At 48.3% G+C, this 27,425-nt stretch overlaps 1 protein-coding gene across 5 annotated transcripts in view; it reads left to right on the plus strand.

Annotated features, from left to right (window-relative positions):
• Window positions 1–27,425, plus strand: part of LOC308528009 (PALM2-AKAP2 fusion protein) — a gene marked incomplete at its 5' end in the record, with an annotated part of 68,543 nt that overhangs the window by 7,673 nt on the left and 33,445 nt on the right. Inside the window, 3 exons of one of the 5 annotated variants that reach the window (XM_081103465.1) lie at window positions 8,019–8,197; window positions 13,135–13,173; window positions 16,989–18,143. The exons of 1 other annotated variant lie outside the window; for it this stretch is intronic. In XM_081103465.1, coding sequence (XP_080959591.1) covers window positions 8,019–8,197; window positions 13,135–13,173; window positions 16,989–17,087 — 317 coding nt within the window. In that variant the 3' untranslated portion in view covers window positions 17,088–18,143. Of the gene's footprint in view, window positions 1–5,007; window positions 5,926–8,018; window positions 8,198–13,134; window positions 13,174–16,988; window positions 18,144–27,425 lie in introns of those variants that run through there. 3 more of the 5 variants (XM_081103466.1, XM_081103464.1, XM_081103463.1) reach the window with 3 other exon arrangements.

Genomic DNA, 27,425 nt, shown 5'->3' on the forward strand with positions numbered 1-27,425 from the left:
CCACTGTTACTTAGAATTAAAGTTCCTCTTACAAAATCTAAGTTCAGGAATTAGTTTTCAATAGCCAACTATGATTTCAAAAAAACAACGAAGTCCACCGTTGAGTGCATTGGGTGACAATAAAATGACAAGGGTTACCATAAAAACATTCCCCTTTTGTTTTTTTCTTTTATGGGGAGTAATCCTCACACAGCCAGCCCACCCTGTTGGTAGAGATGTGTTTAACAAAAGATCTTGGAAAGGGAATTACTATTTACCACGATTTTCATTCTCTGATTTCAGAGACTATAGGGAGAAGGAGAGAGAGATAGGATAGAAGCATCAATGATAGAGAGAATCATTGATCAGCTGCCACCTGCATGCCCCCTTATTGGCGATTGAGCCTGAAATCCAGGCTTGTGCCCTGACTTGGGAATCGAACCATGACCTCCTGGTTCATCAGTCGACCCTCAAGCACTGAGCCACACCAGCTGGCCCGGCCACTTTTTATGCTTTCTGGTTCAATTAAATGTTTTCTGTGTTGGGCTTCCCCCGGGGGGGGAAGCAGAGTTCTTTCCTTCTAGTGTTTGCATCTTCTAGTTTTGTTCATAAAGGACCCAGTATCAACAGCTCATCGACACCCCGCTGACCTTTAAGTAATGCTATTGGGGTGTTTCTCCAGGCTGGGTATTTCTCATTTCTGAGCTCGGCTTCTAATGTGAAGATTCCGGTCACCTCACCGCGTTCTCCCACCGCGGGGCCTTCAGTGGATGAAAGACAGGGACCAGCTCTCGGAGCAGGGGGGTCACAGCTGCCGCTGCACAAGCCACGCACACACACACGCACACCCACACCCACACCCACACACACACCCACACTCGGGGTCTGACAGCAGGATCTTCCCTGTGAGAGGAAATGAAACTGCAAATGCAAGTCTGATCTCATTTCTCTCTGAGCTCATTTCAATGACCTGTGGGCCATTTTTGATGTTTGTCACCTCGCCCCAGGGCTGGGTAAGGAAAGGTCATCATGGAAGGCGGCCTGGGCCCAGGCCTGTCATCTGGTGGGCGTCTTTGTTCGCGTCAGTTTGTTTTTTAAATAGCATTCCCTAAATGAGTGGGTGCTGCCTTTTTCTTTGCTTTTGAAAAAGTGTAGAAACAAAGGCTCTTTGAATTAAGATCTCAAGACACCATGGAATATAATAATCACCAAAATCCTCATGTTTGACCAAATTAATTTTCTTGACTTTTGGAACCCACATTCTTGGCTCTTTCGAATGGAGTCCTGTGCCTACAGGAGGCGTGTCTGGGCCGACAGGAGTGGCAACAGCTGTGTTCTGAGGACATGCAGCCCTCGCTCAGGTTCCCTTGGGTGGGAGGACCGCGGATTTTTCTCCCCGCCTCGCCAGCACGGCCTGTGGCGGATGCCCCAGGGAAATCCGTCATGCTTGGGAAGTCCAGAACTGCAGCCAAGGCATGGCTTGCTTTCTCAGGCCCAGAAGTGCTTTAACTGTTCATAATAAATAAACAGGAAACGCAAATTCACATTTGCTAGTGTTCTCTTCCACCCGTGAGAGACAACACTTACTGATTTGGAGTGGAATTCTCTGCTCCTGGGCCTGCCTCTCCGTGCTCAGCCCGAGGGCCCTGTGCCGGCCATGCTTCTCTGAGGCCCGCGGAGTGTCCGCTCAGCAGCCCTCCTGGTGCGTGCGTGCTGCCTGGCGACATGGGGGGGCTTGTGGACCTGTCTGTTTAAAGCGAGCCGCTCTCTCGACTTTTCTGAGCATGACTATATTTTAAAATTAATTCATGCTTATTGGAGGGAAAAAAATTAGAGAATAATGCTAAAGTCAAAGTGACTCTCAATGCTAACCCATTGCCTGCCTTGGTTTTTTTTTTTTTCTGTGCACATTTACATTCATTTCCTATTGCTGCTGTGACAAATTACCACAAATACAGCAGCTTAAGACAACGCATATGTATTATCTTATAGTTCTAGATAGAGATTGGAAGTCTATGATGTGTCCTTTATGGACTGAACTTTGTCCCCCTGCGCTCCCCTCCCCCCCCCCCCAAAAAAAAAATTCATATGTTGAAGCCTTAATTGCCAATGTGGGTGGGATCTGGAGATGGATGCTTTCAGGAGGCAATTAGTGTTCAATGAGATGAGGGTGGGGTCCTCATAATGGGATTAGTGCCCTTATAAGTAAAGCTGCCAGAGAGCGCAATCACTTTCTCCGCCAGCGTGAGGCCATCTGCAGGACAGGACAGTCCTCACCAGAGCCCAACCATGCTGGCCTCCTGATCTCAGACTTCCAGGCCCCAGAACCATGAGAAAAAATGTTTCTTGTTGCTTAAGCCACCTGGTCCATGGTGTTTTGTTAGGGCAGCTCAAGCAGACTAAGATAGTGTCTTTCTGGGCTAAATTCAAAGTGTTAGCAGGACTGTGTTCCTTCTAGAGGCTCGGGGAGAGTTTATTTCCTTCCAGTTCTAGAGGCCACATGAATTCAAGTCCTTTTGCCACATAAGGCAACGTATTCATAGATTTGGGGGTTTAGGGTTTAGGCATCTTTGTGAAAGCCATTATCTTACCTACTCTTGTTCGCCTCATGCTGATGGGGTTTGTACCATGAGCCATGCATACTCTCTTGCTTTCTTTCTCACAGTAATAAGAGGTAAACCAGGGTTTTGAACCCAGGGAGTCCAGGTCTGGACCTGCACTTTTTTTTTTTTAATATATTTTATTGATTTTTTACAGAGAGGAAGGGAGAGAGATAGAGAGTTAGAAATATCGATGAGAGAGAAACATCGATCAGCCACCTCCTGCACATCTTTCACTGGGGATGTGCCCGCAACCCAGGTACATGCCCTTGACCGGAATCGAACCTGGGACCTTTCAGTCCGCAGGCCGACGCTCTATCCACTGAGCCAAACCGGTTTTGGCTGGAGCCTGCACTTTTAAAACAACTGCATTATATCTGATTTTGTAACCTGGTGTTTTGTTTTGTTTTTCTTTTTATATATTTTGGATAGTGTCCCATGACCCTAACTTTTTTTTTTAAATCTGACTAAAACATGATTTGTAATGGCTAACTATATATTCCATCATAAAAGTGAGCCATATCACTTTAACCATTCTCCTGTAGTCAGATATCCTGGTTGTTTCCACATATGTAATTACTGAAAAATGCAATGGTGAAAGTTTTAGGCCCATACTGATTTGCTGAACCAGCTCCTTGGGAGCTGGTTAAGTGGTATAAACTAGAAAAAGATATTCCACAGACGTTTCCTTAGGTTGTAATAGGGATTCTATGAAGTGAGGTTCTCTGGTTAAATAAATGTGAGAAATGCCATACACCCATCCTTGAATCGGAGATTCCCAAACATATTAGCACCAAACCCTCGGTGAAGTCCTCTGGTAAAGAAACCTCTCTCTCTCGTTTTTTAAAGCTTTCTTTAACCCGTGCTGTGCCCCAGGCCTCTGTGGCCAGTGGCTCTGTTTGCAGCATTGAGTACTACCTTACAGAACTTAGCTTTGGACATAGTTTTGGAGACACGACTCTGGAATCATCCCAGCCAAGTGGAGCTGCTTACCCTCAAACACCTTGAAAAGCTTAAGTCTAAAAGTACTCTAGATGCAATAGTTTGAGCAAAATCATGTTTATAAAATTAACTCAAAACTGTTTTCTACCCTCCACTCAGAATCCCAGCCTAGCTATCTTTGTTCAGCTGGTTCCTCTTGTCATAGAGCTCACGGGTGCCTGCTCCCTGCTCTGTCAATATCAGGTGTCAGCCTTTGGCTAAGACCACCTGGTCTGCCCCGACACTTTCCATTCATGTTGTTTCCCAGGAGCCATGACTGGGGTCCTTCAGGAGAGCTGTTTTGTAGAGTGTTCAGCCAGGATGTTTGTCATTGAAAATAGAGCTCACTTTCAGCTGTCATCAGCCATTCAGCCATTCGCCAGGTGAACAAACAAAAATGAGAGCAAGTTTTGATGAGGCCAGTGGGGATGGAGCCTGGAGGTACTGGGGAGGTGCTGGGTGAGATGCATGACAATGAGCACCGGAGATGACCCATCACTATTTGGGGATCCTAACAGGGTATGTCCTCAGGGCTAAGAAATTTCTAGGGTTCCTGAGACCATAGACAGGGATGAGCTAGACCAGGGGTGGGCAAACTTTTTGACTCAAGGGCCACAATGGGTTCTTAAACTGGACGGGGGGGGGGGGGGGGGGGGCGGAACAAAAGCATGGATGGAGTGTTTGTGTGAACTAATATAAATTCAAAGTAAACATCATTACATAAAAGGGTACGGTCTTTTTTTTTTTTTTTTTTAGTTTTATTCATTTCAAGGCCCCCGGGCCATAGTTTGCCCATGGCTGAGCTAGACTCTCCAGGCCTGAGGCACAGACCATTTGAGTCAATTCATGTAATGATCCCAGAGGCCCAAGCAATGGTGGTGTCTGGGGTGTCCCACCGGGTGAAGAACATGAGATGTTTTTTCACCATCCTAATTGCAAGGACTGTTGGCTGTAGACTTCTGAGGAAGAAGGTGGGTGTGGAACAGGTCCCGCTACAGCTTTGTAGCTGTCTGTGTGATTCCTAACATGGTTAGAATTCCAGTGCGTGGTTTGAACCATATGGGGCGGGGCGGGGGGTGGGGTGGGGGGGTTGGGGTTGCAGATCACAGGGCCCAGCAGAGAAGCCTGGCCAAGGGGATGGGGCGCAGTGTCTCCTTTCTTTGGGGACCTATGACAGCTCCTCCGGAGGCTCTGATGTGGGCTTGGCTGTTTGAAACTCTCAACTACTTTCTCTGTGGAAGCAGCTGCTCTAAACCTGCTAAAGCAGTCTTTCTTTGCTGTTACGCATGCGCCCTCTAGTGTCTATAAATGGTAAAAACTTGCTCTAGGGACCAATACAAAGACGTAAGTCTAGAATACTAAGACAGAAGCAGGCAATGTCTCTAATGTTTAATGGTTAACCACTTCTCTATACTAACCCTTTGCCCTCTTTGCAATTCTCTTTCAGCCTACATCCATCAGTGTCATTTAGGCATAATCAACATGATTTGGGTTCCAGACCAGACCTAACTCTGATTGCTAACAGCTAATGTAACTTGGGCTGGCATTAGCATCTGAGCCTCCATGGTCTAAACCGCTCACAGACGTCCTGGCATCCACCTTGACTACACCCCAAGGTCATTGTGAGGATCGAGTGACGTGAAGCCTGTTAATAAAATGCCATCTGCATGTGGTGGTTATTACTTCAAAGCCATTGAGCCTGTGATTCTGTAGACCAAACTTGTTTTTGAGTTCATGTGCTTTGGTGAAGATACTTAAACTCTTTCCTCAGATCCGCCATGGGGAATTCTGCCCCCATCCGCAAGCGTTGAATCAGTGGCTGCTGTGTGTATTTCATCATGTCCTAATGGTTCATTCAGCAAACGTGAGCTCCTACTACAGTGGGTGCTGGGATCCAGCAGTGACTGGGACGGACCAGGTCCTGCCTTATGCAGTTTATATCCAGATGAACTAAGGGGTTCATAAATGATTGAGACGGTCCCTATCCTTAGGTGACTTTGCAGCTTGCTTGAGAAGAGAAGCTACAACAACCAGATAGGATAGAAGTCAGCATGTGAAAACGGCTTTCACAGAAATATAAACAAAGCGCCTGAAGCAGGGGCCTGACCGTGGTGTGTGTGAAAGGGTGAAGGCAGGGAATATAGACTGTGCTTTCTAGAAGTTTAATGCTGGGGGAGTGGCTGAGGGGAGGTAATTTGGACACTTAAGAGGTCAATTGGAAAATAATGACGACCAACCTCAGCAGCTTGGTGTTTATTTCTAGTTCTAGAAGAATTGCAAACATTTTATGCACACTACCCACAAATTGCTCTTTCTCATTCTAGGGACATTATTCTTTGAGATTCCAAATAAATAGTAACTGGGCAAATTGGATGCTTGCTGTTCTAAATGTTAACTTAGTCCTTATCCCAAGCGTCTGGGGTAGGCTGCTCTTATCACACTCACTTTACAGATGAGGGACCTGGGATAGAAAAACAGTAAGTGACTCGCCCAGGGTTATTTGGCTGCTAAGCAGTGGATTCAGACCCACACAGGCTGGCTCCAGGCCTTGCATGCTCACCTCTGTGCTAAATTGTTTCTCAAACCTTCATTTAAAAAGTCAATCTGAAATTATAGAGACCTATCTTAAGTATGCAGAGGTAATGTTACCTGATTGATTTAAAATATTTCAATCTTGGAAGGAAGGAAGGAAGGAAGGAAGGAAGGAAGGAAGGAAGGAAGGGAGGGGGGGAGGGAGGAAGGATAGGTGAGGCGGGTGTGGTAAAATCTTGATAAATGTTTAATGTATTCGATAGGGAGCCATTATAGCATTCCCTAATAAAAAATGGAAATCATTGCTAGCAGACATGATAAATTTGAAGTATTTTTACCTTGCTGTTAATATCAAAAGACTTTTTGTAAATGTCTTGGGTAATTTAGATCAAGAGAAGGAGTTTCCCTAAGTTACTAGCGTGCAGGTGCCTCTTGCAGATAAAGTGCCCTGTTCTGTGTATGAAAAACAACTTCCCACCTCGTTGTCCAATGCGAGGACCATGCTTTTTCTTTACGCAATAAGGGTCGATCTTCTTGCCAGATATATTTGATAGAATAGCAAAATGACTGAGTTAGAAGGGACTTCACAGACAACTTCTTCCAAAATTCTCATTTTGTAGCTAGGAGAACTTAATGATCCACCCAGGATTAGATAGCCAACAAGAGGTAATTCATGGAAGAGCAGAAATAAAAACCTGGATATCCTGAATTTTAGGGGGCTTTCCAACCCCCATCAAAAGCAGCTGTACCCAGTAAGAGGCTGTAGCAGCCCTCATGGCGATACAGACCCCAGATTTCACCTGTAAGACCTTGGCCAAGGTGAAAGTCTGGGGAAGAAGAGGAAGGAAGATGAGTCAACTCCAGCTTGGGACTGGAAGGGGTCAAACGGGCCTTTAACCTTGACAGTTTCCAAACTTTGGACTTGAATGGTCCCACGTGTTTTGTGTGTGTTTCACATTCCTTTTTCATAGACCCTTCATCTCCCACAAAGGGCATAATTGGAACTTCTCAGAGGTGCATCTGGGGCTCTGTGGTGATAAAACCACCCCTTGATGGGCCAAAGTCAGGGCCGGGTATGGCCCAAGCGGGAGGAAAGCAGAAGGTCTTGGTGAAGGTGCCTAGAGTCACCACACCCCACCACCCTTGACCTGGTCTTATCTGAAAATCCCTGTAAGGCATTTCCAGAGTCCACATCTCACCCTTCCCGAGTCTGGTGCACACCTTTCCTACGACGCCTAAGCTGTCTTTGTTGGCATGCATTCCTCAGTGTTTGAGGGCTGGGCAGGGGTGTCTCAAACCTGAATGCTTTAGGACCGTGGCAGGTAAGGTAAATGAACGATGCTGGCCTATTAAGACTGCGGGAACCTGGGAAGAACACACCTAGTTCTCATTCAAAGGTCCTTCAGCGCTGACTCCACGCCTGAAGCTTGGGGCAGGTCAGATGGTAGGTGGTGGCTTTTGATAGACAAGAAAGAACCTGGTGAGGGGACCAGGAGACCTGGGTCCCATCACTGACTCCCGGCGACCTCAGCACAGCCCTCCCTTTGCAGGACCTCGGCTTCCTTCGTCTATAAGAGGTGGGTCCCTAAGGCTGAAAGGTGCTGTCCCCTCCAGTCTCATTCTGTGATCTATGACATGTCCCCAGAACTGGAGCCAGTGTCTGTCTGCCTGACCTATATTTGCAAACTGCCCAACGGGCCTCTTACATCTGACTTTTTAGCACTGGGTCCCTTGAGGTCCTTGTTGGATGGGTTGTGACATTCTCCTTACGTACTTTGATCCCTGTAATAAAATGTCCTGCACGTAACCATTGTTCCGGTACCACGATGTCGGCGCTTGATTTTTTTTTTGCCCGTTTTCTCCTCTTTCTGAAAGCAGTCACGAGCAGACAAGCTTAGAAAGGGTGTTCTCTTCGTATTGTTTCAGGGAAAATAGAGAAAGTCAGACCTCCTCCATCCCCCACACCTGAAGGCCCCAGCTCGCAGCCTGACTTAGCCCCCGAAGAGGCTGCCGGATCCCAGCGGCCCAAGAATCTGATGCAGACCCTCATGGAAGACTATGAGACACACAAATCTAAAAGGCGCGAGCGAATGGATGATAGTAGTGTAAGTTCCTTCTCCTTTCCTCTTCCACGTCCCCGAGGGCGAACGGAGCGTGCCCTGTAGGGTGTTGCCTGCCAGTAAACTGGTTCCTAAGCCGATTTTCAAGTGTGTGGTTTTACAGGCCTGGAGGCGGGGTTGGGATTTTTGCCTTGTTTCTCAAAAACATTGAGCAGGCAAGGAACGTGCCTTTTTTCTGCCAACTGTAATTGGAGCCCTCTGGCCATGGTAGTGTGTGGAGTTTGGTGCAAGAAGGGAAGAAGGATGGAGGGGCCCTGAAATCACCCCAGGCACCAGGGAGCCGCTTTCTGCCCTCGCTGCCGGCTCTGTAGGGTTTCATTTCTCTAGAGAACTATGATGGTGCTATTCCTTCAGCGTCTACTCTGGGCAGTCCCTAGAAATGTTACTCAGGGCTCACACTGCGTGCGTTTGGGGCTGTTACCAAGCCTTGCGTTCAAGTTAGCAGGAAAAGAGCCCTTTAAAATGACGGTTAAAAACCACACGGCCACCTGCTCCCCTCAACCCTGAGAACCTCGCCTGTGATGTTCACATGGACCATGAAGGAAGTCATCTGCTCTGTGGTTCCTTTCTCCCATAAGAGACGCGAGGGCTGTGGTTCCACAGCCAGGAGCCGGGGATCAGCCTGAGGGGTCCCCGCCAGCCTCCTAGGAGTCTGCTGGCCTCGGTCTCTCAGCAATTATTGAGGGGACTGCCTCTGCCCCCCGGTTACACGTAGGTCACAAATAGCTTGGGTCTGTGGAGGATGCCACCCAGTTTACCTGGGACAGCCCTGGTGTAAGCCTGTTGTCCTGGTGTCACTATTAACAGCATCCCCTTCCACTCTTAAAAGTGCCCCGGTTTGGATGATAAATTATTTGTGCACCTTAAACGTGAGAGCTGCGGGGCTCACAGTCAGGACTCCAGGCTGACCTGTCACCTTTCACGGCCCGTTGACTAAGTTAAAGGATTTCCGCCTCGATGCTCAGTGTGGCTTTCACACTATGTTGGTAAAGGAAGCCAGCACACCTGTGACAGCTGGCTCACCTGGCGCCGCCCCGGCTCTCTCCTTGGGTCTCCCCGGAACTCCTCCGGGTCCTGACTCGGCTCCCCCATCAGGCCTATTGTACCGGGGAGGGGCCTGGCCCTCTGGGGCTGCTGCAGATTTTCCTGAGCCCATAGGACGTTCTCTGCCCACCAGGCCACGTTAGCCGGCCCCTTGCAGCCCCACTTAAATTATGGAGTTTACCTTGGGGTATCTTCTGCAGCCTGTGACCATTTTGCAGCCTCATGCTAGAAAAATGGCTGTTTCTTTCCTCCAGGGGTTCCAGCCATGCACCAGCCGTGCTAGGGAAGTGGGCTGAGTGGCCCCCTCACATTCTGGGGGAGAAGGGGGAGAACTGATGGAACCGCTTTGCGTGGGCGCCATGCGAGTGTTTTCTTACTGGTAGCACCCTAGGTGTCTCTCGTGTGTGCCTATCGTGTCGAGGTGCAGACGCTGCAGGGGAAAACCCACGCAGAAGGAAGAGCCTGCTCTCAGCCCCTTTCATAGCCGAGGCGGGAGCCTCTTTCGTGCCAACTCTGGCTCTCAGGCAGCCTCCCAGGCGAATGCCAACCAGGTGGGATTTCCCCTGGGCACTGGGGCAGCTGCTGGGAATCGGGGTTTTAATATACTGGTTGCTCTTCACCTGTGCGGTGAAGTGGCAGCCTCCTGTCTCTGTTTTTCTCGACTAAATAAACATTTCATACAAGGAGGAACCCTACTAACTGATCAAGTTGTTACTATCCCCAGATCTTGGATTCAAGGCCCAGTGTTTTTCACTGTTACTGATATGACAAGAGAACCAAGTTTGTTGTTGGAAATTCTTAGGAGCAGAACAAAACAATCCCCCACAGCCCCTTTCAGAGACCCACATTGGGAAAAGCAGACTCAGATTGCTTCTAAAGCAATCTGAGCCCCAGTGACCCCACTTCCAGCCCTTTAAATTCAGGGGATCTTTGCTATTGTGCCTGCATCAGTCACTGGGGAATATTTGAAGTTCACCTGCCAGAACAAACAAGCCTTCATTTGCTTCCCTGGCTGATCCGTGGCCCCTTCGTTAATTGTCTCTGATCCCAAAAGGAGAATAAATAGGAGCAGATGGGTTGCTTGATGCCTGAGTTGTGTAACTGGCTTCCCTGCCCCTAGAAGCTGTAGTTCTGTTCTGGCTCCATTCGCACGCGCTCTTCTCTGGGCAAACGATGGCTTCTTAGATTCCCCACCCTCTAAGAACCTCCCATGGCTCACCTGGGCCCAGTGTCACCCCGGCACCCATATTGGTGGGTCCACCTGCCAATATGCCTTCCAAAAACTCACTGAGGAGCCCCTCACACATGACCGGGACCCAACCATGGGCTTGTCCATAGGTTTGTTCAATTCAACTCTTTCTGAATTGAACAAAAACAATTTATTTGCTGTGCTTCCTAAGGAGAAGGCAGACTTACCAACAAAATAGGGAGACTGGGATGTATGCATTGTGATACATTAGACACCAGGGCATTAACGAGCATGAAGGACAGAAGGGAGAGAAGACAGAGAAGCCCCCCGGAGCTGCACCTGCAGTGCTCATGAGTAACTTGCCACCCGACCTGCGAAAACTGTCCCTCGCCATCAAAACAGGTGTGGTGCCCCCCCCCCCCCCCCCCGCCCCAGAGCAGCACTGGTCTCTGGAGACCTGTCCCCAGCTCAAGGCCCTGACTTTTCACATGCAGGTTAGGCGGGGAGGCCTCTGGCGCCTGGAATCCCTGGGGGGGGAGGGGACACCTCAGGGATGACTGTACAGCATTCGGTGGGCTTTTCATGGTCCTGAGCTGCCCCCTCTCCTGCTGGGAACAAGGTGAGGGCTCAGAGGACAGAAGGTGGGAAATTAAAGCATGGACTTTCTCATGGAACATCACTCGGCAGTCACTGTCGGTGACAGTGAGTCGATGGTGGGGGTTCTGCTCATTTTGCAGCTGGTGAAAAAGTCAATGACAAAGAACCAGAAAAAAGACCCTTTTCTCAAAAACGTATCCCCATCTACCATCCCTGTTACCATCTCAGAGCAGGTGCCCACAGTCCGTACCCATCTGGGCTGGCTTCCTTGTTGTGCACGGCATGGTCACCAATGTCTCCAAACTGGAGGCTTCAGCCAGAATAATGGGCCTCTTGGCTGTTTGGGGTAGGAGAGTTGCCCTGGGCTGTTTGGCAGCCTATGCAGGGCCTTTGTGAGAATGTTAAAAAGGCACCCCTTTTCCTCTGTGGGGACGCAGCCTGCCCCAGCCACACAGTAGGTGAGTGGTGGGGGGGGAGGGGGACTGAGCTCCAATCCTGCTGATCCCCTCCCCCACCCTGGTGCCTTTGTGCAGCGCACACACCACACACCCAAAGGCAGCCGTCCTGCTCTTATTGTGGGTGTCTCTTATCTGAAAACCTTCTGTGGAAATGTCCCCTTATCCGGGCCTGATGCCATCTCTGCTCCACACAGCACATTCTGGACTGGTGAATCAGTGTTCTCAAGGGTTTCTGGGTGACATGCAAAAGAAGGACATTCAGGCAAGTGTTTTTCTGGCCAGTTGTTCCCACAGCTTGACCTGAGCCTCAGGAAACAATGGGTTGAGTCAATGATGCCCTTGAACTTGGTGGATTGCTTTCTTTCTTAAAGGGAAATGCTAGTCCGAGTCTAAATCCAGCCCCTCCCTCACTCCTAGCACAGGATCTGCTCTTGGTGAGTGTTCCCTGTGTTCTCTCTCTCTTGCCCGGAGAATAGGTGCCGAGGACTTTCAGGCATCGTTGCGTGTCCTGGAATGAGAGACAGCCTCATCGATCCTCCCGGGTTAAGTCAAAGCTGGGGACAAGCAGTTACTGCTTCTCTAAGAATTCCTGGCACATTTTTCTCTAGACGAGGACACCCTTTGGGACACCCTTTGTGGCCGTACTGCCATTGAGTGGTTGAAAGAAGCCCATCTGCCTCCAGTTCCCCCCACAAAAGCTCACCCACAGTCAGTGATGTTTTGCGCTGCCCAGCTTTCTCTTGGGTTCTCACTCACACCCTAGGAAGGTGCAAAGAAGAGAACTCCACATTCATCCGCTCCTAGCCAGCAGCCTGATCGCTACAGAACTGTCATTTGTGAGTGCTACCTAGAAGAAGCAGTCAGCGATCACAGATCTATGATCTCAGTGGTTGCCAATGCCAAAGACCAGTGTAAAGGCAAGATCACAGTCACAGTTCTGGAGGGGGCTGCCCAAAGTTGGTCGTTCTATCCAGGACTTTTTTTTTTTCCCTGAGCTTCCGTCTCTTGCAGTGACTTAGTCTCCTACAGGAATTCAAGGATAGTTTCACCTATGTGAGCACCCCACTCGCGGGAACTTGTCCATGTTCCCTAGGCACCCTTAGGTCAGTGTCAGAGACTGCCTCCACAAACCTGGCATTCGAGCCACCTTTATCTCTAGTTAGAGTCTCCTTTTCATTGGACAACCAGCTACAAGACTGCTTTGGAGTTCAGACATGCCTACAAGAAGACAAATGGCTCTTTGGATTCTAGCAAATCCAAAATGGCCCCCAGGGACCTGGCTGTGGGCAGCTGGTTACAAATGCGGGGAGGAGAGATCTTGTTAATTCAAAGCACAGAAAATGGAAGCAACAAATCTTGAATTAACACAGTATGGCTTATCTGATATTTTTATTAAAAAATAAGAGGGTATCTATTTGCTCCAAAAGATACAGATTTCTAAATAAACTAATATCAGATGAAGCGAGTGTTGGCATGGGTGTGGAATGGTCTCCCGGTGTTACTGCCCTCCTGTCTGCCCCCTGTGGTGCTGGTTCCCAGCGGGGGGGGGGGGGGGGTGGTGGTGGTGGTGGTGGTGGCGTGTTCTGGGAGTGTCTCTGCCATGTACTAACCCTGGTCTTTTCCCTCTCTGCCAGTACACCTCTAAGTTACTGTCTTGCAAGGTGACTTCCGAGGTACTTTTCAACTTGTCTGTCTTGGTCTGCCTGCATGCCTGGCCAGGTGCATGCGGTTGTGGTGTGCCGTTTCCTGGTGGGTTGAATGAGGGACAGGAAAGCAGTTTGTCTCTGTATCTTTTTCTTCCTGTTGTTTCTGAGCTGGGGGAACTGCCTCAACACGTTGGTGTGCACGCAACAACGATACGCCCTGCTGTGCCGTGTGGCGGGGTGGAGAAGACCTTGCCCCGCTCATGGACCTGGAAGATGTGTTTAGCTTCTTCAGGCACTGATAGCAAATGTACCCTGGTCTGGTTAGAAAGCAGGGCAGCTCCAGAGGACCGAGTCCTGTGTTTGCCTTAACACAAATCCAGGGGGCTCCATGTCATCGCTTTAGGATACGTTATTCCAGAAGTGAACCATCCAGCTTCCCTTTTACCCAACTGTTAAGTCTGTATTTTTGTTTTGGAAGCTTTGCGCATTGAATTTCCCTAAAAGTCTCCTTTCCCCTACAACTTTATTTTATTTTTTAATATATGTTTTTATTGATTTCAGAGAGGAAGGGAGAGAGAGAAATAGCAATCATGAGAGAGAATCATTGATTGGCTGCCTCCAGCATGCTCCCTACTGGCGATTGAGCCACAACCTGGGCATGAGCCCTGACCGGGAATCGGACTGTGATCTAGTTCGTAAGCCAACACTCAACCACTTAGCCACGCCAATGGGGCTACAACTTTCTCTTATACAGATTTAACAAAATTTTGCTGTGAAAAAGCATATTTTTTATTTTCCCCATTTTTTAATATTTTCTATTTCCTGTGAGAAAGCATTTTGTATTTTTATTTCTACAGCATTGTATTATTTTTATTTTTAAAGAATGATTTCAAATATACAGAATTGTGGAGAGAATCATTCATTCATTTGCTCTCTGAGAATTGTTCATTCATAACGGCTTTTTGAGCACCTACTATGCGTCAGGCACTTCTCTAGGTTCTGAGAGGAGAGCAGTCAACAAGACGGTCCCAGATGTCATGGAGTAGGCATTCAAATGTGCTGAATGACATAACATAATAAAATAATAAAGTCTGTCTATCCAGCTTTGTCCATTCCTATCATTTCATAATATGTGCTTAATATTTTAAAAAGAAATTAATATTGCAAGTAGAACCTACCCCTTCTGTTACTTCTCCCAGTTCCCCTTTCTCTCTCTCCTGAGAGGTAGTTATATTTGAGTTTGGTGTTCATGCATGTTTTCATACTTACACTACATGTGTGTACATAATGTGTTCTGATTTTGCATGTTTTAGATCTTCCTATAAATGTCATCATGTTGTAGTATCCTCCACTCCTTACTTGTTTTGTCTGCATTGTTTCAGATGTGTCCATACTGATGTTTATGGTTCTAGGTCACTCATTATAACTGCCGTATAGTATGCCATTGAATGAACATGTCACTGTTTATTCACCCTCCTAGTGATGGAAATGTAGGTTGTTTCTTGTTCTAAAAAAATTTGTATTGCTGCTACCAACAATGCTTTGCTGGATGGTATCATCCATATCTCTTTGTGCACCTCTGGGAGAGTTTCTCTCCGTATCTAGAAATAGAAGTACTGGTTATAGGGCTTACTTAGCCTCACATTTACTACATATTGCAGATTATTCTTCACATTGGTTGTGCTAACCTACAGCACAATATACTTTAAATCTCCCTATTTAGCAAAATTATGTATAATTAACTATATACATAAGCTGATGATTACCAGCAATTTTCTTTCATAAGGTATAAAATGAACATTGAGAATATCATTACATGTACCTTTCTCAATGTCTAACTGGTTTTCAGAACCTTAGATGTATTTTTTAGCTTTCAGGTACACCTTTCAGTTTGTATGTGCAAGGTGAACAGATGGCCAGTTTGCACAGGGTAGAGATCCTTATAAAAATGCCTTATATTTGATTACCACTCTATAGTTTATGAATTCCCTTCACATGATGATAGAAATAATTGTTGTTTGAGAACTTACTATACACTGGGAACTATTGCTAAATGCTTCCCATATGGTGCCTCATTTATTCCTCAGGCCAACTCTATACTGTATTTTTTATTGTTCCCATTGTACATACAAGGGAACTGAGGCATGAGGGTAAACTTTTCCCAGGTGTGACACAGTCACGAGGATGTACACCTAGACCTGCCTGGACTTCAGAGTCAGCACTGCCTCCTGAGAAAGCCGATGACGTGGGGCAGTGGTGCATGTCCATTTTGCAGATGAAGAAAGTTGAGGCACCAGATACCGTGAACAAGAACAACATGCTCCAGAGCTGGAAATAACGCTCAGGACTTCCAATTCCGGTCCAGCACTGCTGCTCAATGCCATGTGACCACGCACTGCCCAGAAGAATCCTTTACTTATAACTGTAACAGATTTGAAAGCATGCTTTTTCCTACTGATATCTTATTCTTAGATATTGAGTAAGTGGCCATGCTATGCTTACACACAAAACTGTGTGACATGGCTTATGTGCTTAACCGACTGTGTCCTACATGACAAGTCCAGTTGTCCCTGCTGACACTCTGGGAAGTCGGTTCATTTGTCAAAGGGACAGAGAAGCAGGTTGAGATGGACCCCCAGGATCTGCTTATGTCTGGGCTCCCAGCACTGCCCGTCACCTGCATCTCCTAGCTTCGCTGGAGTTGCCAGCATCACTGTTGCTGTCAAACTGATTGTTCTCAGAATAAGCAAAGCCTTCCTTGCTATTTGGATTATCAACCAGGGTTGGCTCTGCTGGACTTTTCTGTAAAATCAGAAATTTCGCACCCTAAGCTAATGCCACAGTAGATGAGCTGGCTGGTTTGCATGGGCATGCTTTGGGTGGAGTGTCATGTACTCGACCATTTCTCACATGTTGGCAACCTACGTGTTATTCAGCTGGGTCTCATCTTGATCAAACCAAAGCCGGAAGTGATTATCCTCCCCCGCCCCTCCACCCAGGAGCCCACACACTATCCTAGGGAGGGAGGCCCTACCCTGATGGTGGTGAGCTGACTCGTCCTTGATGTTGTCACCTTTCATCTCACTTATTAGCACCTGCGGCCCTCAAGTTGCATCAAAATGCTCAGGTTGCTTTTCATTGGCCTGAAAAGCTATCCTCCCCCGCCCCCCGCCCCCCCCACCCCACCCCACACACACACTTAATGTCTCCTTGAAGCTTAATTATACCAAAGTAGGCTTTCATGATATAAATATGATCACAGCTTGTATAGATCCACAAAGCCTAACGGATAGAGTTCACGCTGGCCCAGTTGTTTGGCATTGTTCTCTAGTTTGCTTGTTTACAGTGTGACTACGGCAGTCGGGAGCTGTGCTGTCACTACTAGCTGTGAGGATATTTCAATGAAAATGAATTAAAATTAAATATTTAGTTTCTCAGCCACACCAGGCCTATTTCAAGTGCTCGGCGCCATGTGTGGCTGGTGACTACCCTACTGGATGGCCCAGGTACAGGATATTTCTGCCGGACAGCACCCATCTGAAGACTTGATGCAGTCAAGTCTCGTTCAAAGAAACTTGCAGAACGTTTCAGGGAAATTAATCGTCTATATTACTAACTCTAGGTCAAATAGCAAAGGGACTTTGGCTATGAGTGCACACCCAAAACCTCCCACCCTCCACCCCTTCGTTTCCTCCTACCTCCCAGTGGAACAGGCACTGTTACTTCCCCCTCATCAGATGCTATTGGGAGGGCAAGGAGGAAAAAAACAACAATGGAGAAATTGGTTTGTATACATAATTAACATCATGAACTCTGCGTAATTCTTTCCCCTCTCTCTTCAGGTCCTTGAGGCCACACGGGTTAATCGAAGGAAGAGCGCATTGGCCTTGCGCTGGGAGGCGGGGATCTATGCCAACCAGGAGGAGGAGGACAATGAATAATAAACTTCCTTCCACCCAGGAAGCTTCGTGCGTGCTTGGGTTACCAAGAAGCCAAGCCATCCACACACCACAGCATTTTAATGGAGTATTTATTAAAGTGCAAACAAACTCAGCAATCCTTCCGTAGACCAGAAGCTGCAATGATGAACCATAACGTGAAAAAAGAAGTCCACCCATCAAACTCTAACCCCCAGGAGTCACCAGAGAAAGGATTTTTTGTGGCTCAGAGAATCGCCTGGGTTTGGACCAATCCACAACTGCTCCAAAGGACAAAGAAGTTACAAGCAAATCAACATGGTTGCTCCAGGCAGAACTGAGACCAGCCCGGCTGGGTGGGAGGAAACACAATGGCGACAGGGCCATTTGAGAGCAGTGGGCCCAGGCGGGTGCAGTCTACAGGCACAGGTGCTCTCTGCACCCGTGGCCCGCCTACCTTCAGAGGTGCTGGGTTCACTCCATTGACTCCAGCAGCCATAACATGAATCCTGTTTCTCTCCTTGCTGAGAAGAGGCAATGATGATTCCATTCATCCTACATTTCCTTGTTTTTAATCTGGAGCAATGAATGATCGCAATACATAAAATCCCTATTTTTAAGACAATGTTCCTTCATATTGCAAAACACAATCTGTTCTACATGAGGAGGTTGAGAAAGGGGGAGAAAGCCAAAACCAAATGGATTATTTTAGCTTTAGGATCTTGTCTGCTTATGCTATGGACTGATCTGCAGGTTAGGAGAACACATTTTCATGATTATGTTTCTTCCTATGAAAACTATATTTAGTGGACAACAACTATTTTTATGATGGGATGGGGGAATATATCCATGTATAAAGCCTGTACACATTGAACATCTGGTTCAAGAGGGCAGGGGTATTTTTAGAATGGCAACCATTGAAAAGGGGCAAACTCTGCCTTAGAGAGGTGGATGACGAGAAATGAAAAGGGGTTTATATTTTATATCATAAAGTGGGCTTGAGGGGTAGTAGGAAGAATGAGAAATTATTTTGGATTAATCAGAAATGAAACATTAAAGAAAGGTCATGAAGGTTGAGAGAGAAGGGAGGGAGGAAAAGTGGGGGAAATAAGGAAGTAAGAGATATTTTTGTTGAGCAGCCAGTGTTTTTCCGGATGATACAGGAAAATATAGACTAGAAATTTAAGTGCAGGCTTGGAATCAGCTACAAATGCTAAAGATGGTGTGTGTGAGTGTGGGTGCTTGTGTACACACGCACTCACCTACCTCTGTTTGTGTCAAGTGTGTGTGCCCACGAGGAAGAGTGTGTGTATGTCAGGATTAAAATCCCAGAGCGATCATGAGACAGGGTGTACAGTTATTTCCTCCAAAGCTCTTAGCCAGCGTCAGGAGTGAGTGAGGATTTCTTTTTTATGAAAAGGGAGATAGAGGCACCGAACTGATGCAGTATTTGTCATTGTCAACTGACCTAACATGGTATTTGCATGAGTCACAAATGCAGAGTTTGGAGCAGTTTTGTAACTTGACGTTTAGGGAAGCACCATATTTATTCTCATGCCTTGTATTCACGCGTAGCATACTGTAGAGGATGCCAGCTTTACTCTGTCATTTAAAGCAATATGACAAGGGCACTCCAGAACGGAGTGCCCCACATTTCTGGATGAGAAAATGTTCCATTCTGGCCATGAGAAAAAAACTTGACCAGCATTCTTTTTCTTTTCTTTTTTCCTTTTGTTTTAAAACTGTGGTTTTTACAAATAAGCAATAATGAAGTCAGACCTCACTAAAATTCATTTTTGTTTTTATATTGTTGTGTCCTAAGCTCTAATATGTTATTCTGATGAGTAGCAATTCCACAAAGTTTGTATGTAGATGTTGTGCACATTATCTTTGTTTCTTTTATTAGACTAGTGTTGACTTAGGGGGAAGTTTATTGACAGACAAGTAGCGGGCACAAAGGAAAACTGGAACTGCCGGATCATTTACAAGGATCCTTTAAAACTGCCAAGGGAGCCTGCAATTTGAAGCCACATTCTACCGATGGGCAGTTGGTGCCATCTTTGAATGAATCCTGCTCTTGAATATTCCAAGTGAATATTCAACGTGTGCGCCCACCACTGGGGGCACCAGACGAATAATATCCCTGTGGCAGGAAATTAATTCTGGAGTGGGGGAGGCTGGCACAGAGGTAGACATTCTCGGGAAAATGAGGTCTGGGTTAGGTTAGAAGTCCTGTCAGGTGACATGGGACAACCAGGAAGGATGCTTTGTCCGATGATGTCCAGTGTCCCCGAGGCAGGCAGCACGTGAAAACAGGTGGGTCGGCAGCTTCGTGGGGCCCAGGGCACAGCGGCCGCTGGCGAGGTGGAGAGGAGCAGAGCGCTTCTGTGGGTGGCACCAGAACCGAGCCGTGCTGCCTGCTTCCAGAACTGACTCGGGATCTGGCTAGGACCATAGACGTGATCTAAACGACCTCCCATCTTTCACAAGAGGAAGCAGTCCTCGGGACTTAGCTGGAGATGTGTGTTCTGATGTGAAGGAATCCCGTGTACCTACGTTCAGCCCTCATGTGAGAAGAGGATTTGCAGCTGAGAGGAAGGCTTAGGAGACCACACGGCCATGAGCTCGCTTCAGAGGCAGACACCTCGGTCTGTGGCTGGTTGGGCCAGAGGCACTTACGGCACTGAGTCCTTCGGTCCGAGCTCCATGTGTAGATCAGGTAACAAATGCAGAGTTTCCATGACAACCCGCAGTCACATACCTGTTTAACGGCGGCCCCCTCCTCTCTGACATGTGTCCATTCCCTTCCACTGCCTTCCACAGATAACTGTTGTCTATCTCCCCCCTCCTCTCACCTGTAACCCCACGACCGTGTAAATTCCCTGGGAAGAGCCAGGTTTTCTCTGCGCTCTTGAGTTTTTTTACTCATTCAAGCAACATTGGGCCGCTGCTTTGTACATAGCACTGCGCTAGACTCTGGGATCCCTAGTGAACCCCTATTTAACTTTCTGAAGATGTAACAGAGCCCTGGAGGAGAGCCATTCCTGCCGAATCCTCCAAGAGGAAGAGGCTGGTGGGAACCTTGGCCTCCCACATGCATCCCTGCCCCCAAGTAGTACGCAAGCTTGCTCATCTCGCCTATAACAGATGGTTAGATTCTGTAGATGTCAGAGGCTTCCCTGAAAGTTATGCCTTTCAGCAGTGTTTATAGACTTGCCTTGCGGCTGAGTAACTACTGACAAGCCTTGGCTTTCTCATCCAGAAATTATGGAAACAGGATCTGTCAGTGGCCGGAGGCCAGGCTGTGCTCTACTCAGAGGACACAATGCAATTTCCTTTGCCTCTTTACACCCGTGCATGCTGCCCACCCTAGACAATGACATAGAAGCAGTATATTGATTAGTGTCCATACACACACACACACACACACACACACACACACACACACCGTAACAAGGAACACTAAAACAGTGTTGTCTCTTGTCTCTGAAGACAGATAAACATTTTTTCCAACTAAAAATGGATGTAATTAAACTATGTATTGAAAAAAAAATAGCTTAAGTGTTTAGAGATGGTAAATATATCCAATTTTAGTGACAACCAATTTCCTGAATTTTAAGCATTCAGTGAGTGAGCTGCCAATTTTGATTTTGTGTTGCTCTTTACCCAAATGACATTGTTTTTGTTTTTGGAGGAGGAGGGGGCAAAAGCAGCAATACTGTGTTTGAATATTAGACTCTGTATCCGGCTCTCCTGTGTATGTTAACCACTGACATGTCATTCCTCTGCTTCGGTTTTATAGTGATTGTGAGGCATTCAATGCAAGTATACAATTATTTTCTCATTAAAACCCAGTGTGTGTTGTGTTTTTATAAACGATGCCTTCTCGTCTGACTGTGGGAGGAAGGTCAGAGGACCGAGTCGCCGGCGGCATCTGGTGCCCTTGGCCTCCGCTTCTGTGTGGCAGGATCTGCTTCTTGCACATTTGGGACCAAGACAGCATCGCAGCTGGTGGGGCGCCCCTTTTGCTATGTGGTCCCCTGCTGCCCTCGATAGAAGCCAGGATCTCTGAAAGGACCCACCGAAATACTGCAGGTGCCTCTTGATGAGGTAGGTAGACTCCAAGGTCAAAGAGAAGGTAGGACAAATGGTAAAACTCAAGCTTTGCAGGTGGCTCTTAGGTTTTCATTTTAAATACATTTTTATTGATTTCAGAGAGGAATGGAGAGGGAGAGAGAGAAACACCAATGATGAGAAGGAATCATTGGTCTGTTGCCTCCTGCACGGCCCACACAGGGGATAGAGCCTGCCACCAGGCCATGTGCCCTCACCGGGAATCGAACCGTGACCCCCTGGTTCATAGGTCGCCTGGACTAGGCTCTTGTTTTGATTTGTACATTCCCAGCACCTTACGTGCCTCTCCTCTGAAGAATTCAGAACTTCACAGACTTTACAGGTTTGTCAGCTCCCTCCCCAAATTTCATCCTGCCTTCCTTCTGCCTCCTCACGCCCCTTCCGAATCCAGCTGCTTTGTTCCATCTCTCAGCCCCTTGCACTTACTTGCACCCCCTGACCACCTGCTTCCTGCTCTCCCTTACCCACCGCCTACCCCACCCTTCCCTCTTCCTCGAGTCTCCCCTCCAGCTGCCTCTTCATCTCTCCCCGTTTATGTGGCTTCCAATCTTTTTTCAACCATGTCTTCCTCTTCTGCAGATCTGGGGACTTCCCTGTGGTCCTGGGTGGCATCTTCTCACCTCTGGGTGTAGAGTTCTGTACCAGGGGTTGGGGAGAAGTAATACAGCCCCTTTGAAAATTTGATCAAACTAGTAATAACGTGTAACATTTATGAAGCACTGAGAATACGACAGGCACTTCGTGGTCCCCATGCAGGTCATCTATTTCTCACAATCATTGGATGTACTATTTTGATTTCCACTTTACATGTCCGGAGACCTGCCACAGCTCATAAATGGCAGCACTTGAATTTGAACCTGGGCACCCTGACTGAAGGCATTGCTTTTTAAAAAATACTTTTAATTGTTGAAAGTAGTACAGATATTTCCCCTTCCTCCCCCCCCCATTCCTTCCCTCCCCCCCCCCCATCTTCACTATGGTATTGCTTTTATTTTTTACACTATTACAGATGTCCACCCCCCTTACCTCCAACTAGCTCCAGCCACCCCTCCCCCAGCCTTCACCACTCTGTTGCCTGTGTCCATGGGCTACATTAATGACTCTTCACACAGGAGCACTGGCAACTGTACATGCACTGTCAGTAGATCTGATAAGGTGTGCAAGGTCTTGGTGACCTTACAGCATCTCACTGTACTCTGCAGGAAGAGGGCTCTAGTGGGTCAAGGCCAAGGCTGTGATGAGGTGCAGAGGCGGGGGGTCGGGGGGAGAGTGGGGTTCTTCATCAGAATGAATTCCCTCTGGGCTCTTCTCAGGGATCAGCTCTTCCAGGCAATGGTGGGAGAAGCTGGCCCAGGCCTCCCAGTTGCCAAAGAGGAACGAGAGAGGCCACAAACGGGGTGATGGCAATGCGCTAAAATCAAGTTGTGGTGATGATTTGACAACTCCACTCGAAATCATTGGACTGTACACTTGAGATGGGTACATGTTATCATATGTAAATTATACCACAAAGCTGTAGCCAATAAGAAGGAATAAAGCAACCAGAATAAGAGGCCATGGAAAGGGTCCAAGGAGACCACCCAGCCCTAGATGGAAAGGAATGGTTGGAGTCCTTCATGCCCACACGTGACTGCCAGATTCACCAGCTAATGAGGAAGAAAGCTTGCTGGCCTGGGTGTCCAACCCCCCGACTCCCCCCCCCCCCCCCCCCCCCCCGCGAACCAGGACCAGTAGCATTATGATTGGCAGTGGGTTCAGGCGTCCTGGTCCATTCTAACATCTGGGCACTAGGCAGAGCCAGTGAGTCGAGGTACAGGGGACTAAGATTTGCTGGCACAGCTGCTGGGCACTCAGGCTGAGAAAGTCCGGGGAGTGGGATGTGGTGTCTGGTGCGGTCCGAGTAGAAGGCACTGTGCAGGGGTTCTGAGGAGGCTCTTCCTGCAAAGCCCCCCATGTGAAGCACTGACCCCTCATGGGCGGGGGCAGGCACACAGGCTTTTTATCTGTGATGAGAGGTAGAGGGGACCTGTGGCCACTACCCCAGGGTCATCTCCCCTGTTTTTCATTGGTGGCAAAGAGACTATTTTGTGGGACACATGGGGCCATGAGGTTTCTTTGGAGCCTTGCTCATTCCAATTATGGAATTCCTGGGCCACAAGAGGGTAGAGACTAGATCCCTCTCTACACAGAACCCACTCAACATTCAGAACGGGCTGCTGCGGCACAGATCACATGGGAGATTGAAAGGGAGTCATTCAAAAAGTTTGAAATGTGCAAGATGACACTACAGCACAGAACGGGGCCTCGGGAAGTGACTGGAGAGGCCACGCCGGCCATTTCCAAAGGTGGCCCGAGCATCTGATGCTTTCTCTCAGAGAAAGAAAAATGTTTGCATACTACAGCTTTAAAAAAAAAAAAAGATAGAAAAATCCCTGAAATAACGTAATCTCAGTGTCATGAACCCCAGTGGGAGTTATTTAGACACTGGATTCTGAGTTCCCAGGTGCTGGGCTCTGAGCAGCTTGGAAGGGATCTGCTGGTCCCCTAGAAAGTACGAGTCTCTCCCTTCTTGGCTTTTCTCGGCCTTCGCATCTAGACAACATTCCGTCTCCACAGTGGTCAGCTGCTAACATCCATGTGGCTCTGGGGGGCACTGTTCTCAAGTGCGAATGGACATTCGCATCACCTGGAGGGCTTCTTAAACACAGCCGGGGCCCATGTCCTGCGTTTCTCATTCAGTAGGTCTGGGTGCAGCCCGGAAACTTTCTAGCCTGGACTCGCTGCTGCTGGTCCTGGGACCAGGGCCCTAACTCTGGAATCGCCCATCTGGAGAGTGAGTAATGAACAGGGTCTGGGCATACCACCTCTGTTGGAAAACTGGCGGATTGCTGCACGCTTTCTAAGCTACAGGTACAGTCACGTGCAGTTCTGAGCTGTTTTGGATATTTGCTGGGGGTTTTATGTGTTTGCCCAGCATATCGACTCACCACTTCGTGGGTCTCGGAGAAGCAGAGGTGAGAGTCCACCCAGACTCTCCAGCGAAGCCCTCTGACGGGTCTGAGCAGATGAGGAAGAACATGTAGAGAGGATAATATCTACATGTGTTTAGACTTAATTGCAGGGTCCCAGGCGCATTGAACATCACTGTCTAGTGCTGTGGGGGTTTTTTAAAAGATATTGGCTCTTGGGCCTCATCCCTAGATATTCTGACTTATTTTCTCTATGTGGGGCAGACATGGGTATGGACTTGGGTATGTTTTCGCAGCTCCCCAGCTGCTTCTAATGTGGAGCCAGGGTTGTGAATCACTGGTGTGGTGGAGAAATGTGTTTGCTTCGTGACCTGATCACTTCGGAAAGTTCTGGCCGGGCAACATCCAAGTGAAATCAGAGGCCTTGAGGGACTGAACTGGCCCATCTCACTGGTCCCAGGAGACAGAGCGGTGTGTGTGTGTGTGTGTGTGTGTGTGTGTGTGTGTGTGTTGGGGGGATGGGGTTCAAAGCTGCTCTGATACTCTCAGCTCTCCTCCTGCCTGGGAGCCTCCATGCCCTTGGCCGTCACGCTCAGCTGTAAAACTTTTGAGTTAATTAGGAGATAAACAAGCCACAAGGGGTGCCGTAGGCATGCTCTACCTGTAACAGGTGCACGTGGAGAAAGCGCTCAAATGGACAAAGGCCCCAGATGCCACAAGATGATTTCTGCCGTAGGAAGCATGGCCATCCTTGCCGTGTGTCCTAAGAAGTGTTTGCCAAGTTTCCTGGTGTAATTATTCCTATGACGGCTGATTTCAAGATGCCAAAAGTTGAACAACTGGTTCACATAATTCCAGAATATTTAATAACGGGGGGAGAACAAAACCCCTGCGATGAGAAGACACACAGGATGACCCAAGATACAGGACTAAAGCCCTCATTAATAAGGGCGGAGGAAATTCCTCGCACTGTTTTCAATGTTTTGAGTTGACTCAAGATGGTCGCTTCTGCCTGCAAGTATGAAATGCGGCCAGTAGGTGGCAGTGATCCCTAAAGTCAAAACAACTTCGGAAGCCCTGAGCCTTCCTGCCCAGGAGGGCGTTTCTCGCCCTCCGTGCTAGACTGCAGTCCACCGGCAAAGGCACGCGGCCACCCCAGAAACACCGCAGTGCAGAACCACCGCTACTGCAGTCCTACAAGCAGTTCAGGTGGGCGCTTTACCTGCGCTTGCACGTCCATGGAGAACGGCCCGTGGCCACCAGAGGGCAGCAGACATCTGCGTGCTACCAACACGCCCGCGCCAGCACTGTGCTGGGAGCTTTACAGGGGTGAGTTCATTCAATCCTTACAGGGCTCCTTTGCAGTATCTACTATGAGTGTCGTCCCCGTTTTATAAGTGAGGAAAGTCACACTCAGCTTGAATAACTTGCCTCAAGTGATGCGACCCGTGGTGGAAGGAGGACTCACACCCAGGCAGTCGTGCCAAAGCCTGTGCCCTTAGCTCCCAAACGTTCCTTCCCATGGGCTTGGTTCAGTAGCAAACAGGCCTCCAGCCCTGGTCCCGGGCCAACTCTGTTTTCTCTCTGACCCGGAGAGCTATCTCAGCACAGACCAGCGCCGAGAGGGAGATGGTGCTGCTGGCGGTTGGAACCTGGGCTTGTGTGTTGAAGCGGCTAAAACGCGGGGCTATGGGTAGGAGTGGGGCATTCACAGTCTCTGCTAGAAGCAGCCACTGCCACTAAGAGCCAACACCCAGCAGGTCCCCTGAGCACCCAGGCATGGGGACTGAGTGATCACACATGCTTACTGGGTTATGCAAATGTTCTAGAATGCCACAGAAAGCATCTCCAGCTCTCCAACCCAAGGCACCTGTTTTCTTTGGCTCCCGCTGTTCACATGTACCTACATACATGGACACACATGCGCACATATATTACTGAATCACCCCGATTCTAACTGTCCGTTTCTGTATTGGGTCGGGTAAAGCTAGACTGTCAACAAAGAGCCCCAATAATTAATTCAGTGGTTGAAAGAAGATAGAGGTTTATTTCTCACGTTACAGTCCACGGGGAGCATTCGAGGTCTGGGGACAGGCTTGTTTTAAGCAGCACTTCAGAGGCTCAAACTTTTTCCACCCTGTTCCTCCATCCCCCCAGGACCTGCTGTCATGGTCCGACCGTAGGACGCGGGATGATGCAGTAAAGCCGTGTGCTGGAATAATAGTGATAGGTGTGCCCCTTCCCTGCATCTTCGCTGGACCTTCAGGAGCTGTGACTTCCTTGAGTTGATGGAAGCAGACAGCAGACTGGCTTCTAGAGACTGGGAAACAGTAATTCTGGGATTTCCACTGCTATCCCGAAAGCCCGAAGGAATAAGCTGTTAAAACCTTCAATGAGGTTGCATGTTCTCCCTCATCACCCAGTCCACGTCGACTTTGTGGGAAGAGGAATTGTTAGCAGGACAGAGGAGAGGAACACGGGACCGCCCACCGGCCCTGAAAGGCCTCCAGATCAAGCAGGGTGCCGACTGCGTCTTAACACAAAGGATGACGCATGCCTCCTTGTGCAATGCCAAGAGCCACCCCGCTCCTGCATGCCAGTCCTACACAGCAAGGGAGCGGTGTCGGCGTGCTTCACAAGGACTCTTGCGGGGGCTTATGGGAGCAGTGTTGACATACTTAGCAAGGACTCATGGGGAGGCTTAGCCTGGACTGGGACATCACAAGGACAACCACTCACAGATACAAATACGTTGACTGTTCAAATGTCCCTCGGTCGTGTTATCTCTCACTCCAGTGCAGCGGAGCGCCTTTCGGAGCCTCTCAGGGTCATGCAGCTGCTTGCACTTGTGCAAGTTTCTCTGACCCTGAGTTGTAAGCCATATGGATTGACCGGAAGAGGGTTCTGGTGGCCGCCCGATATCTTTGCCAGGTTGGTTAGTCTGGGTTCATCTCCATTAGTTTTGAGTGACCTCATTCTTATCTCCCAAGGTGCCAGAGGATGGCCGTGACCCTTAGCTACACTCTATATATATAAAAGGCTAAGTGTCCATCCGTCCGACCGACTGGTAGCTATGATGCACACTGACCACCATGGGGCAGACGCTCAATGCAGGAGCTGCCATGACGCACACTGGCCATTTAAAAAAAAAATGGCACCAAAATAAATAAATAAATAGATAGATAGATAGAAATGGCACCATGGACCTGGAGCAGACAAACCAACACTCAGCTTCCCCCAAGTGGGACACAGCTTCCCC

The sequence above is a fragment of the Myotis nattereri genome (assembly GCF_964212035.1).
Source record: "Myotis nattereri genome assembly, chromosome: 12".
NCBI lineage: Eukaryota > Metazoa > Chordata > Mammalia > Chiroptera > Vespertilionidae > Myotis > Myotis nattereri.